Source organism: Hyaena hyaena, unplaced genomic scaffold (genome assembly GCF_003009895.1).
Source record: "Hyaena hyaena isolate Hyena2069 unplaced genomic scaffold, ASM300989v1 scaffold_699, whole genome shotgun sequence".
NCBI lineage: Eukaryota > Metazoa > Chordata > Mammalia > Carnivora > Hyaenidae > Hyaena > Hyaena hyaena.
In genome coordinates this window covers 48,037-63,061 of record NW_024081332.1, presented here as the reverse complement: position 1 = coordinate 63,061, position 15,025 = coordinate 48,037, and the positions used below count along the sequence as shown (strand labels likewise).

General features: G+C 41.4%; 1 protein-coding gene across 2 annotated transcripts in view; it reads left to right on the top strand.

Moving 5' to 3' along the window:
* USP39 (ubiquitin specific peptidase 39) overlaps positions 1-13,564 on the top strand; it is a 29,543-nt gene extending 15,979 nt beyond the window's left edge. For both annotated transcript variants that reach the window (XM_039217631.1, XM_039217632.1), the window contains exons 8-13: positions 166-233; positions 962-1,150; positions 5,211-5,353; positions 10,120-10,255; positions 12,128-12,214; positions 13,055-13,564. In XM_039217631.1, coding sequence (XP_039073562.1) covers positions 166-233; positions 962-1,150; positions 5,211-5,353; positions 10,120-10,255; positions 12,128-12,214; positions 13,055-13,102 — 671 coding nt within the window. In that variant the 3' untranslated portion in view covers positions 13,103-13,564. The remainder of the gene's footprint in view (positions 1-165; positions 234-961; positions 1,151-5,210; positions 5,354-10,119; positions 10,256-12,127; positions 12,215-13,054) is intronic.
* The last annotated feature ends 1,461 nt before the right edge of the window (positions 13,565-15,025 follow it).

Genomic DNA, 15,025 nt, shown 5'->3' with positions numbered 1-15,025 from the left:
AGGTACCAAGGTGAAATATGTTACAAAGGTACTTCTGTGCCTACTGAGAGCTTTGAGTCTTAGCTGGGCGATGCTGGTTTATATCAGAAATTTAGAAGTTAGGGCTATATTCTGGAAATGCTTTCCAACCTGACAGAATTTGCATTTTGATTTCTGTTTGTACAGCCATTGTGACTGATGTTTTCCAGGGGTCCATGAGGATATTCACTAAAAAGCTGCCTCATCCTGATCTGGTGAGTGGGGGGTTGAAACTGACCCTTTGCCTGATTTATTTTACCTGAGGGGATTCAGGGTTGATAGAGAGAGGCTTAGAGGTCTATCAAGGCCTCTTGCCCCAAAATGAGGTTCTGTAAAACGCTTGCCAAGTGACAGCCCCTCAGGCTTTTGTCACACCAGCGTGTTAAAGTTTGGGAGTTAGGGTAGGTTAAAGTCTTGCTGGTTTAAGTGGTCTGGCCACTGGGTGGTGCTCGTGTGGTTTTTCAGAAAGCTCGGATAAGCTTTCTAGATCATCTAAAAGGGTTTTAAATAGTCTGGCATTTAAATAAAATCTCTCTGGGGACTTCTGGATGGCTTAGTCAGTGGAGCATCTGACTCTTGATTCTGGCTCAAGTCATGGTCCCAGCGTCATGGGATTGAGCTCTGTGTCGGGCTCTGCGCTGGGCATGGAGCCTGCTTCAGATTCTTTCTTGCTCCCTCTGTCTCTTTCCCATGCTTTCTCTCGCTTTCTCAAAAACAAACAAACAAACAAACAAACAAACATCTCTCTGAGGATGGAAGCCCCTCAGGTTTTTCATTACTCTAACCAGGTGGCGCTGCTGTCCACAAAATGCCCGTATCTTGGGTGCCCTCTTCACTCACTTCAATACAAAATGAAGTATGTGTAACAAAAACACTGTTTCTTTCTGTGGGTGGTCTGCATACTGCTCACACTCCTTCCCTCCTTTTTCTTCCTCATTTCCAGCCAGCAGAAGAGAAAGAGCAGCTGCTGCATAATGATGAGTACCAGGAGACAATGGTGGAGTCCACCTTCATGTACCTGACACTGGATCTCCCCACTGCTCCCCTCTACAAGGATGAGAAGGAGCAGCTTATTATCCCTCAGGTGCCGCTCTTCAACATCCTGGCTAAGTTCAACGGCATCACTGAGAAGGTAGCCCATTTGTGCAGCTTCCCAACTGATGCTCCTTTCTCTCTCTTGACCTTTTCAGTTTGAAGTGTACTGTGTGTAGTGAGCCTCCCAGACGCCGTGCTGTTTCTGGCTGGCCACCCCAACTTTTAGCTTGATTGGTGGTGCCCTCTCTTATACTTCTCGTGTGTTCCTTTAAGCCATCTGCCTCTGGGTAGGATGGAGAAAGGAGGGGGTATTTAGGATAGTAGAAAGTTTTTAAAATCTTTTAAAAAATGTAGTGTCAATATTAAAGTGGAAAAAAATATAGCTAAAATATAAACAAATGAAATAATTTGTTCTCATTGTCATATTACTTTTTATTAAGTTAAAAGTGTCTTTTTATTTACTGAGTTAACTGTTTCTTGGTTTAATTCCCCTCTTTGTCTTAGACAAATGTAATCCTTTCTGTTCTTTACTGAGAGAATTTTGATGTCTCATTCCAAGCCCTTTCTGCTCTTTCTCTTCATTAACTAAGGTTCATTTGTTTTCAGATATTAAATAACAACAAAAAACTCACTAAACTAAAAGAGGAGCTTTATTGGAAGGCATCTCTTTAGGGTCTTAGGGAGACTTGAACTGAGCAAGACTTGGGAAGGATGGAAGTAGGGTGAGAGGCTTCTCAGAAGTGACGGGTCTGTTGATTGTTTCTTGCACAGGCTGCCGTTCCCTTATTTCAGTCACTCCAAGGCCCAGCCTCTGCTACTCTGCTTTAGGTTTCCTAGGGGTTGAAAGGCCCATTTGAATCAGGAGTCCTTTCTGTTCAGGGACCCTGTGAATAGGCCTTTCCTTGAAAAGGCAGAATTGTGAGCTAGGCAGCCACCCTAAGACTCTCAAACACTCTTCCACTAACCTCCATCACTGTTTCCATCCAGTATCCAGGTCCATTGTCACGTACTGTTAGCAAGTTTAGTAGGCAAAACAAGCCCTGGATATCCATGTACAGTGGCAGCTGCCCATGTCTCTCTTTTACACACACACACACACGCACACGTGTGCACGCACATGCACAAATTGGTAAGATGTCTAATGCTGTCTTTTAGAGACTCATTTTGGGAGGGTGAAAGAGAAACCTTAGGGTTTGTGTAGCCCATTTTCTTTATTTTATGGTTTTAAGTGACAGAACCGGGAATCTAAACTCAGATTTTTCATCTGACAACTTTTTTTTTTAATGTTTTTTTTTTTTAATTTATTTTTGAGAAAGAGAGAGAGAGAGACAGCGTGAGCAGGGGAGGGCTAGAGAGAGAGGGAGACACAGAATCCGAAGACAGGCTCTAGGCTCTGAGCTAGCTGTCAGCACAGAGCTCGTCGCAGGGCTCAAACCCACGAACCGAGAGATAATAACCTGAGCCGAAGTCAGACGCTTAACCAACTGAGCCACTCAGGTGCCCCAAGAGGTTTTCATCTGACTTCTTAAGCCATGCCACTTGGTCCCTCTTATTGTTTGTTCAAATTTAAGTAATATTAAGATTTAAATGTATTTAAATGTATTGATTTAAATGTGTTCTTTTTTTTTGCAGCGTAGTTATCATTAATACCTTTATTTTTTTTATGGTGATACCATATTTAATACATACTTACAAATTTTTTTCTGCTTATTTTTTTTTTATATCCAAGTTAGTTAACATACCAGTGTGATTAAATTTATTCTTACTGTAATATTACCTTAGTATACATGTAAATGTTGGTATAAGCAAGTATGAAATTTAATAAACTTATAAGGTATACAAACAAAACTTTGACACCAATAAAATTGATTAACGGTCCTATTACAATGTAACCTGTAGTTAAAGCCAAATTGTTCCTTGGTATATGAATGTGGTACTGATGTCCATGGTGAAATTCTTTCCCCAGGTTTTCTCAGGAATTCCTGAGAATCCTTTGTAAGTTAGGCCATGACATCATTTAGGTGTTAAATTCTTTACTAGCCTGAGAGGTGATTAAAAAGACTGCTATTTAGTCATTTATTTTAAAGTTTAGTTAGTTAATATACAGTACTATATTGGTGTCAGTGATTCATCACTTACATATAACACCCAGTGTTCATCATGAGTGCCCTCAATATCTGTCACCCATCTAGTCCATCCCCTACCCACCTCCCTCTGTCACCCCTCAGTTTGTTCTCTATCATGAAGAGGCTCTTGTGGTTTGTTTCTTTCCCTCCTGAAAAGAGTGGTTTCTGATGTCAACTTGATCATAGATTCAGATGTGGGCAGTGAAATCTGTTAGCATTTACCTGATTAAAATTTTTTTTTTGCTTTTAATACAGTATTTTATTTCAACCACACAGAGGTTACTTGATACCAACAAAACAGACATTTGACATTTTTTCCAGTAGTGTTTATAAGCTTAGATGATGTACCTGAAAGGTGTGTAGCTATGGTGTGTGTACTGGAGATGGAAAGCTTATTTCTCCAATGCTCTCAGGTTATGTGTCATGTGACAAGGGAACTTGATTTTTAAAAAAATAACAGCTTTATTGAGACATAACTCATACACTATACATTTAACCCATTTAAAGTTTTAATAATTCACTGGGTTTTACTATATCCATAGACATGTGCTACCACCACCACAATTAGTTGTAGAACATTATCCTCATTAGTGTTTTCATTACTCTTTGATTCCTGTCGCACCCTCCTCATCTCCCCCAGCCATAGGCAACTACTAATGTACTTTCTGTCTCTATGGATTTGCCATTCTGGACATGTCCTGTAATGGAATTCTTGTAACATGTGGTCTTCCATCATTTACTTCTTCCACTTAGCATGATGCTTTCAGGGTTCATCTGTGTTGTAGCATGTATTGCTATTTCATTTCTTTTTGTGGCCAAATTATGTCCCATTGTGTGAATATACCTTATTTTGTTTATCCATTCATCAGTTGATGGGTATTTGGGATTGTTTCTACCTTTTGGCTACTATGAATAGTGCTGCCATAAATATCAGTCTATATAGGTTGTTCTGTGAACATATTTTCATTTCTTTAGAGTGGTAATGAAGAAGTGGAATTGCTGGGCTATATGGTAACTCTTATGTTTAGCCATTTGTGGAACTGCCAGACTATTCTCCAGAGCGGCTGCACCATGTTGTATTCCCATCAGCACTATGTGAGGGCTCCAGTGTGTCTACATCTTCACCAACACTTGTGAATTTATAACACTTGTGTATATATTTCACACTCGTGAAATATAACACTTTGTATTATATTAGTCATCAGTAAATGATGACTAATGTTAGCATCTTTTTATATGCTCTTTGGACATTTGTATATCATCTTTGGAGAAATGTCTATTCAAGTCCTTTGTACATTTTTTAATCGGGTTAAAAAATCTTTTATTGAGTTGTAAGAATGCTTTATATAATCTAGATACTGACCCTTATCACATGTCTGATTTTACAAACATTTTCTTAGATAGATTGCATTTTCACCGTCTTGATAGTATCATTTGAAGCACAGAAGTTTCAAGTTTTGATGAAATACTGTCTAGGTGTTCTTTTGAAGTGTGTGATTTTGTTTTCATATGTAAGAATCCGTTGTCAAATCATAGGTCATGAAAATTTACCCTTATGTTTTCTTCTAAGACTTGTAGTTTCAGTTCTTCCATCTGCTGGAATATCCTTATTGATGAAGGGGCTGCTCACTGCTTCAGAAGCACTTGTTCCATGGCTCTTTGCCTCTAATGAATAATCAGCAAGTTCTTACTGTGAATTAAATGAGGCTCTCCTGGTTTTAATTCTGTAGCTCTTAACAGATCCTCTTTTTCATTTGACATTTTTGTTTTCCTTGTAGAAAGGAATACCCATATTGTTCTGGGTAGAATTCAGCACTATGCTCATGCGCTGGCTTAAACATGGCCCACACTTGTATTGTAGGCAGTCTTAGCCATGTTACTCTTCCTAAGACTTTGGAGGGCTTCTGTGATCAGGTGGCTTCAGAATTCTTAAGTGTAAGGTGGAATTATATTTAAAAATCCAAACCGAAACAAAACTCCTGTCCTTATACTCCAACACTAATTTGATAATTTCTTTTCCTCTTTCTCTAGGAATATAAGACCTACAAGGAAAACTTTCTAAAGCGCTTCCAGCTCACCAAGCTGCCTCCGTATCTAATCTTTTGTATTAAGAGATTCACTAAGAACAATTTCTTTGTGGAGAAGAATCCAACTATTGTCAACTTCCCTATTACGTGAGTATTTCCCTGCTTCTTACTCTTGCAGGGAGTGAGCCTGAATTCTTCATATTTTTATACCATTATTAATTTTGGACTGTCTTACTTAAAGATTGCTGGGAACAGAGCCTACATACACTATGTAAGTTAAGAGTTCTTGTTGGAAGTATACAAATATTTCAGGGACCTCAGGGATAGATGTGTCCTTAGAGGCAGTCCTCCTTTTACCTTCTTGCCTGTTGCTTGCTGGGAAATGTAGTCTTTCAGTGTAGGGAAAACTGGGTGAGAGCAGGGCAGGACAGGTAGGATTCTGCCTGGCTTCAAAGATGACCCCGAGCCTGTCCATCTATTTGCTGCTCATTGCATCTCCTTGCATACTGTGGTTAGGCATAGACAGTGGTTCCAGATTTGTCTTGCCATCTTGGGGTCTTTCTATCTTATTTTTTCCCCAGAAGGTAAAATCTGAATTATGTTTAATTTCTCCTTATTGGTGAGAAAGAGAAATTTTGATGTATAGTGTTATTTTACTGTGCAGTTGTCTCTTTATGAACATTTATGAGTATTTTAATGCAAACTGGGAGGAGTTGTACCAAAAGCTTTTGATTTGCTACTTTCTAACTCAGAAATATGCAAGATCCTTGGTTTTCAGTTCTCAAGAGACCTTGTTTTCATACTCTAAAGAAGGTATTTCTGAGAACATGGAGAGACCTGGTGGTCAGGCTAGCAGGAGGAAGGGTGGGTCTCTGTGTGCTGGCATTTAGGTAAGGGAAGAGTGGAGCCCTAAGGCACTCTCTTATTGAGAAGGATTTAGGTGGGTATATGATAGGATTAACTTGATGTGTAGCTCATTCCGGTTGTTGTTTTTAAACCTGCACAAAGTAATTTGGGAGCCAATTTTCACTTTTGAAAATGGTTCCATGGGGTCCCTGGCTGGCTCAGTTTGTGGAGTATGCCACTCTTGATCTTGGGGTTGTAAGTTTGAGTTTCTTGTTGGGTGTAGAGATTACTTAAAGAAGTAAGGTAAAAAACTTAAAAAAAAAAGTTCTAGTTCTTAATTATTTGTAATGTTTAAGAGGATAGTATCTGAAGTTAAAGAGGCCGAGTTCTGTGCCGTCCTAGCTGTGTGACTTTGGACAGGTCATTTGCGTATTTTCTGGATGTAGTCTCACATGGATAAAATGAGAGCCCTAGGGGTCCTTCCAAGTGTAACATTTTATTTTTCCTGGGTCCATGATCACCAAGAATCTGAGAACAGTTGAGGGGGTGAGGAGAGAAAACCTTTGTAGTTAGCACTACAGGGGAATCTCTTACTCGCTTTTCCTGTACTCTTCTTCCTGTTTTTCACTAGCATCTTGTCTGTGACAAATAGCATGAAATTGGGGGCCCTGAAAGCCAACTCTCTGCCACCCTGAGTGGGACCACAGAGTCTTCCTTTGATAGCCCATGTATTGGGGATTTCTTTCAGAACTGGACTCTTGTGAATTGTAACAGTACAGTGTGTTCCTGGTAGGAGGGCGTGCTCTTGACTCCAGGGCAGTCCTGGGGAAGGAGGACTGTGTATTGATAATGGCTCCAACTCAGTCACCACAGAGATGTCCATTAAGGAAGAAGACCCTTGTTGGGATGAGCACTGGGTGTTATATGTAAGTGATAAATCACTAAATTCTATTCCTGAAATCATTATTACACTATATGTTAACAACCTTGGATAAAATTTTTAAAAATAATTAAATAACAAAAAAAGAAAAGGGTCCTTTTCAAGAAGTAGAGACTGGCTAATCTGAAATTGTATTACTCTACAAGTAATTACAGTGCATGAAGTACTTAAAGTGCAGGTTTCCAGAATTAGTCTCCAAAAGGGTAACTAGTTAAGAAGTTACCTTTTTCTCAACTTCTCCAAGTAGGCTTTCCAAAGGACCAACTACTGAAGTCAGTTACCAAAAACCTAAATGCCAACTGGTAGCCAAATAAACACCCCATGCAATATAAAAGAAACTAACTACCTTTATTTGATATGTCGTTTGCAAATATCTTCTCCCATTCTGTCGGTTGCCTTTTAGTTTTGCTGATTGTTTCCTTTGCTGTGCTGAAGCTCTTTGTCTTCATGAGGTCCCAGTAGTTCAGTTTTGGCTTTTGTTTCCCTTGTCTTTGGAGACAGGTATGGTAAGAAGTTGCTGTGGCTGAGGTCAAAGTTGTTGCCTGTTTTCTTCTCTGAGGTTTTGATGGCTTCTGTCTTATGTTTAGGTCTTTCATCCACTTTGAATTTATTTTTTGCGTATGGTGTAAGAAAGTGGTCCAGGTTCGTTCTTCTGCATGTCACTGTCCAGTTTTCCCAACACCATTTGCTGAAGAGACTTTTTTCCATTGGATATTCTTCCCTGCTTTGTCAAAGACTAGTTGGCCATACATTTGTGGATCCATTTCTGGGTTCTCTATTCTGTTCCATTGATCTGAGTGTCTGTTTTTGCACCAGTACCATACTGTCTTGATGATCACAGCATTATAATACAGCTTGATGTCTGGAACTGTGATGCCTCCAGCTTTGGTTTTCTTTTTCAGGACTGCTTTGACTATTCAGGGTCTTTTCTGGATCCATACAAATTTTAATATTGTTCCTTCTAGCTCTGTGAAGAATGCTGGTGTTAAGTTTGATAGGGATTGAGAAAAGGACCCTTTCCATACCTAATTTTTCTTTTGTGTTTTATTCATTACACATCTTTTTATTACCAGAGATCAGTCAGACTTGCAGTGATTGGATGCCTTCTGCTCATTTGGAGATAGGGGTTTTGGGAGCACTTCCAAGGTTTAAAGTTGCACTTCCAGCTAATGAGGTGTTCTCTAAATTGGGCTGTTTCTGATTGGGAGATGAATGTGGTATGCTCCTCTGGCTAATCTAAAACAAAATGATTTAACATGTATTCGCTTATTTTTGCCACTTCAACAGTGTAGGTTCAGTTATGAGAACTTGAGTATTAATACCCCTGAGGATTTCTCTAGGACTCGTTCAGACAAACAAGTGTGGACAGCTGTTGTTAAAGCTGAGGAGAAGCTAGCATGGAAAGACAGCTCTTAGCAGCCAGTAGGTATTCTGGCTCTCTGGGGCTCATATGGATTTCTTGGGACTCATATCTGAATTGTCTTTGACAGTAGGAGCACCTGGGTGGCTCAGTCAGTTGAGTGTCCGACTTTGGCTCAGGTCAGGATCTTAACCGTTCGTGAGTTCAAGCCCTGTGTTGGGCTCTGTGCTGACAGAGCCTGCTTTAGATTTTGTGTTTCCCTCGCTTTCCACCCCTCCCCAACTTGTGCTCAGTCTTTCTCTGTCTCTTTCTCTCTCAAAAATAAACAGTAAAAAAGAAAAAATTAAATTCTTTTAACAATAAATGTTGCAATCTGTATGGCATACTGTCTGTGGAAATAAATAGCTATCACTCGAGTGCAGAAAGCTATGTAATACTATTAGAGCCAAGTTGCATGTTTGTTTATTAACACATGGTTTATATGGAAAAGGTTTTGTATTTTTGGATAGGTAATATATTCACAGTCTAAAATTCAAAGGGAGATACACATCTGGAAGTGACCATAGATATGACCACTTGTTATCATTTCTTATAGATCCTTCAGAGATGATGCTATTGTAGATCATGTTTTGAGTGGTGGTACCTCGGACAGTACCATATCCATTCTACAGAGATTAGAAGCATGATACATTTTCTCTTACTCATGTTCACTGTCACTCTGTTTCCCTGTTTAACTCTTGGGATGTTCTTCACAACTGTCTTTGTTGCATCTTCATAGTTAACATTTATCATAGCACTTTACTCTGGGATAACTGATATGTTTATATGTCAGCCAATGGATAGAATCCAACAAGTAAAACACAAAGGGAGATTTTATTCCAGATTCAAGAATGTTTCTCTATATTTGAAAGTGAATGTTGAGATATTAAAAATAAAATTGATATTTCTGAGTCCCATTGAAAGAACATAGTCAGTAGTTTCTTTCAGCAACCAGAACTGGAAATCAGGAAGCTGTGGAGTAGCCACGGTGGGCCACATAAAGAAGAGAAAGCTGGGCTGTCAAAGGAAGGGAAGAACAAAGCTGATGTCAGAAGCAGAAGAGAGGGGAAGTGGCTCCCTTGGATCTTGCTGCTTCTCTAGGGCTTGGTTTTAGCTGCATATCCCAGTCTGAACACCTTGAGTAAATTCCCCTTTTGTGCTGAAGCTACTGGTCTGCCTGGTTTGCCATACTGAAACAGTTAAAATGATCATGTACAGTGGCAACTCATAGAATCGTAATGTCAGGCCCTCCACAGCCAGACGCTAGGGACCGGGCATCCCCAAACACTGTGGCTGTGGGGTTCCTGGAGGGGGCAGAGGGTGACGTGTTAGACTTGTCATCTCCCTTCATCTTGCTGCCTCAAAGGAGATGGTGATGCTCATTCTCATATCGCACAAGAGCCTTTGGTTGTGTAACCTGCTTAAACGCGCACATGGCTCTGAAGGGTAGAGCCCTCATTCCAGTTCTAATCTGAAGGACTCTAGGCTGTGCGGTGTTAGTAGTTAGATGTGCTTCTAAAATGTACTTTCCCTGTAGAGCCAGTCTTTCTAGTTTGACTCATTTTTGTGGCCACATAAGTGAATTTACCCAACGTGGGCTTCCGTGGCTCTGTAAGCCTGTCTTGTTCCAGGTCCTTTAGGGTCTAGTAGCTCTGCAGCCGCCTGGTTGGGACAGCTGGCTTCTGTAGGCTTTGTCTGATTGTTGGGCTTTATTTTCATCGTCACCAGAAATGTGGATCTGAGAGAATACTTGTCTGAAGAAGTACAAGCAGTACACAAAAATACCACGTACGACCTCATCGCCAACATCGTACATGACGGCAAGCCCTCTGAGGGCTCCTACCGGATCCATGTGCTTCATCATGTGAGTCGTAAAAATGGTGGTGGTTCCTTTGATATTTCAGTGGACAGCTCTCTTCAGTGTGTCCTGTCTTGGCCTTGACTTTGGCAAGGCTATTGGCAGTGCTATTCTGCAAGTAATAGCACTGTCAGTGGTTAGTTTCAGGCAGTGGTTCTCAATTGTGGCTGCGCATTAGACTCACCTAGGGAGATTTTAAAATCCTGATGCCTGGGCCACTCCAGGCCAGTTACATTAGAACAGTGGAATTTGTGCCTGTTTTCACCTGGAATAGAGGCCAGGGATGCTGCTAAATGTCCTACAGTGCACCGGCAGCCCCGTAACAATTAATTATCTGGCTCAAAATGTCAGTCAGTCAGACTGCATTAGATTATCAGGAGCCAGGCATCATGATGTTTAATGTTATACAGGAGATACCATTGTAAGCCAAGATTGAACACCACTGTCCTAGACTAGAGCCTTACCACCTGAAGTAGAATGAATCCTTGATCTAGCAGCATTGACATCTATGAGACCTCACTAGAAATGTGGAATCTTAGGCTCCACCCAAACCTATTGAATCAGAATCCACATTTTAACAAGACTTTTGGTATGTAATTGAAGTTTATGAAGCACTGGTCTAAAGGCTCCCTTTCAGCTAAAAATACTTTTTTGAATTTGTCTCAAACTGCAAATGAATGAATAATGTACTTAAGATATATTTGGTATCACACAGGTTATTAACACAGATTGTTTTAATTTGATGAATCATCTGGGACTGTGGGTTTAATAATAACTAGCTCTGCTTGTCAAGCATTTTACTGTGCACTAGGAAGTGTGCCAAGTGCTAAATGTATGTTCATCTCATTTGTACTTTTAAAACACACCTGTAATGGTGTTATATGGTACTATTCTTTTCTCTCTCTCTTTTTTTTTAGTATTTATTTAAAAAAATTTTTTTTAATGTTTATTCATTTTTTTAAGGGACAGAGACAGAGCGTGAGTAGCGGAGGGGCAGAGAGAGAGGGAGACACAGAATCCAAAGCAGACACCAGGCTCTGTCAGCACAGAGCCTGATGCAGGGCTTGAACCCACAAACTGTGAGATCATGACTTGAGCTGAACTTGGATGCTTAACCCAGATAATTAGTTTCACCATGTTCTTAACCACTCCTTGAAACAGGAGTGGGGACTTGATTATGTGATCTTGAGCTTTTGTTATGTTTTCTATATTCTAAACTATTGACTATCTGGAATATCTATAGTCTGTAGTATTTGTCTTTGGCATTTCTTTGACGTTTGGATGGATGAGGCAGGTGAGCTTCCAGAATTGCCTCTGCTATAATCCAGTAACCTCTTTTCCCCCTTGTTTATGGCAGCGTGCAGTAAGGTAGATTTTGTTGTATTTGCAGCACTGGTTTTATAGTCCAAAGGAAATAGGTTAGAATTGTGACCAGTGTCCATGAAGGGCACTTTTTTTGGCTGTTGCTGTGTTCTCTGGCATGGGGGGTGGGAATGTCTACTTTTAAGTTTTCTTAACACTGCTCCTGCTGTGTCTAGTCTGAGAGTTATGGGCAGCAAGGTGTCACCTTAGGTGAGGAGTAGAGCGCTTCCTCTTTGGTCTCCTTATTGCCCATCTAAATTCTTAAAAGCATTGGGAGACTCCACTGTACTTTAAGGAATCCTAGGCAGGGATTGAGTTTGCCAAGATCAGCACGCCAAAAACTCTTTAAATTGAATGATGTCAACAGAAGTCATTTACCCTCTTAATTATGACTCTTGCTGAGTGATGGTCTAGTGGCTATTCTTCTGATTTTTCTCATTTTTTGTTGCAGTCTTTGCCATCTTCACCTTTTGGTTTTAGGGAGCAGACTAACCCATCACCTCATACTTTTTGCAGGGGACAGGCAAATGGTATGAATTACAAGACCTCCAGGTGACTGACATCCTTCCCCAGATGATCACGCTGTCAGAGGCTTACATTCAGGTGGGTTGGCCACAAACTTGGTGAGCATTGAACAGGAACAGAGTGTGGAGCCAGTGAGATGATTGATGTCGGTCGAGGCAGGAAGTGGAATTGAGTTAAAGCCTTCATTAGACTGGGTACCTGTTGGGATACCCTGAGGAGTGAGGTGGGGCCAAGATCAGATGGCCCTGAGAGCCCAGGAGTGATTGTCAGAAAAGAGAAGGGCAGGGAATCTTAGAAGATTTACGGATGAGCAGGGAGGTTATATGTGCGGCTCGTTGGTTTTATAGAGGTGTATGGTCTGGTTTGAAGGAGGAAGAGCTTAGAATCATCAGGACACCAACTAGCAGTCAGCTCTCAAGATTTCCCCAGCATCCTAAGGCACGTTAGCACTCTTCGTGAACCCACCACGTGCTTTCTGCATGTCTTTATTAAAGCATCAACGTTACTTTAACTGTCTCCTCGGTTGGATTGAGAGCTCATGGAGCAGACTGTGTCTGCTTCTCCTTATAACTGTCCTGGTACCTGGCAAAGAAGGAAGACTGAGACTAAGAAAAAGTGATAGCCTTATAAAAAAGAAGGGAGACACTTCTCATTCTAGAGAGAACTCTTTCTTTAGTGACTTGTCTGCAGTTACAGGCTTAATTATGAGGTCATTTTTAGAAAGCGAGTTTGGGATGGAAAGTAAGGAGAAAGGCAAAAGGGAATTTTCTGAAAGATTATTATGAGTTAGTTTCAGGGGACATAGAGATATGGATTGGAGGGACAGGCTGGCCATTGCTTAGGGTAGAGTAGGTACTTGATAAGTATGTGTGGATTGAGTACCACCTCCTACATGTCTGTTGTATTCATTTCTTACAGATTTGGAAGAGGCGAGATAACGATGAAACCAACCAGCAGGGGGCTTGAAGGAGTTTTGGGCTTTGCTCCCTGGGGCTTTGACTGAAGATGTAGTAATATCAAAGCTATCGCTGAACATAGGCTGACTGGCACATTTCCTGGACCAACCCGTTTTGTGGGTTCTGGTTCTCACCAGAGTGCCAGAAGGCCCCACCCACCGGGGATGGCTTTGCACTGTCACCCAGCTGTTCTTTGATCAATTGATTATAGATTGATGCTCCCTTCTCCTTTCTGTCTAGCTCCCCTCTAGCTTCAGCAAGCCAGGACTCTTTTTACAGATGTGTGTAATTTATTTCTGGGTATCTGGGAGTATCTGAAGGACAAGATGAATATCTTCTAAACACCAGAGCCTCAGGATTCTAGGAATAAGAGCATGAAGCCAGTAACGTCCTTCTTCCATCATAGGTATTTTTCCCATGGTTCTTGATGTGTTTTTCAGAGTGAATTAAATGTTTTCCTGTTTTTAAACCAGCCTCTTGTTTTATATCCTTCCCTTAGGCTATTTATCATCTTGTAAGTGCTTTGTCATTTGGGATGCATTGTCTCTAGGTAACAAAATATTGGACTAAAAGCAATAAATTATTTTGCCTTACTAGAAGTCCAGAGGTGGGTAGTTCCAGCCTGCAGTGCAGGGGTGTGTGAGGGGGAGGGAAGGAAGGAAGGAAGGTTGGGAGAGCATCTTACTGCAGTGCAGTTCTGAGAAAGCCTCAGCCAGGACAGTGGGGAGCCAGAGCAGAGTGCTGGTCAGAAGAATGGTTCAGAGAAGGCTTTCTTCATGCTCAGTCATTGATGAGGAACAGCCTGGAGGATGATTCACCTTCATTCAATTATATAAGCTAGAAATTTATGCCGGAGTCCTCCTCCCGCTGCCCCCACTTCCTTGTCTAAGTCCTGTCGATTTTATTTTGTGTCTCTTGAGTCTCCCTCCTTTCACCAGCTTCCACTGTCTAGTCTAAGCTAGTGGCAGCTTAGTCCAGGTCCAGTTAGAAGAGAGAAACCACACAGTAACTTGATCAGGGAAAGCTTAATTTCAAGAATTATTAACAATAACCAGGGATTGGAGTAACGAGGGATTGGCTGGTAACAAGAGAACTCTGAAGAATGTAGGAAGAGCAGGTATAAGGAACAGCTACTACCTGGGGCTGATGTGGTGTCTGAGGCTGAGATCTCGACCTTGCTGAAGGTCTGACCGCTGGAACCTGTCAGAGCTCTCTAGTGTGTTTATGGGGAGGCGTGACCCCACAACTCTCCCAAACCGCTTGAGGAGGAGAGGAGTGGCAGGCGAAGCTGCTGTGTACCCGCAGGCAGCCAGGCACCAGAGACCTCGAGCGCCGTGGGAGCCTGCTGCTGGAGTGCACTGGACGCAGAGCCCTGTGTTCCTGTGGTGTGGCTCCAGCACCCAATGGACAAAGCATCGATGGCAGCTGGCAAGGAAAAATTGAAAGGGCTTGAATTTACCTTCACAGAGCAGGCGAAAACAGTGACTTTGGAGTTAAGAGGCACTAAACTGGTAATAGGAACAGTCCATCCCTCACTGACTCAGCTTCCATTTACACTCCTACATCAACCTTTCCCAAAGTGAGATGCCCTAAGAGTCCTGTGTCCACTGATGACTATATTGATTACTCTTCCAATGCAGTCATAGTCCCACTGAATATTCCATTACTTAAAGACTAAGTTGTGAAGTTAATTTCCAACAAGTGACTTATAAAATGAAAGTGGAAAGAAGAGAGAAAAAATGATTTCCATCTACAAATTATCATGTGTATATAGCGAGCAACTAGAAAAGAAAGTTACAGTCAGTGTTTCTGTAACAGGGCAAAGGCTGCAATTGATACTCATACTTCTTCCACTCCCCCTTCTGAGTCTAGTCTGCCCTCAGCCCGAGCCTGAGCTGGTTGGGAGTTCTCTACCTGGCAGGGGGACTCAGAG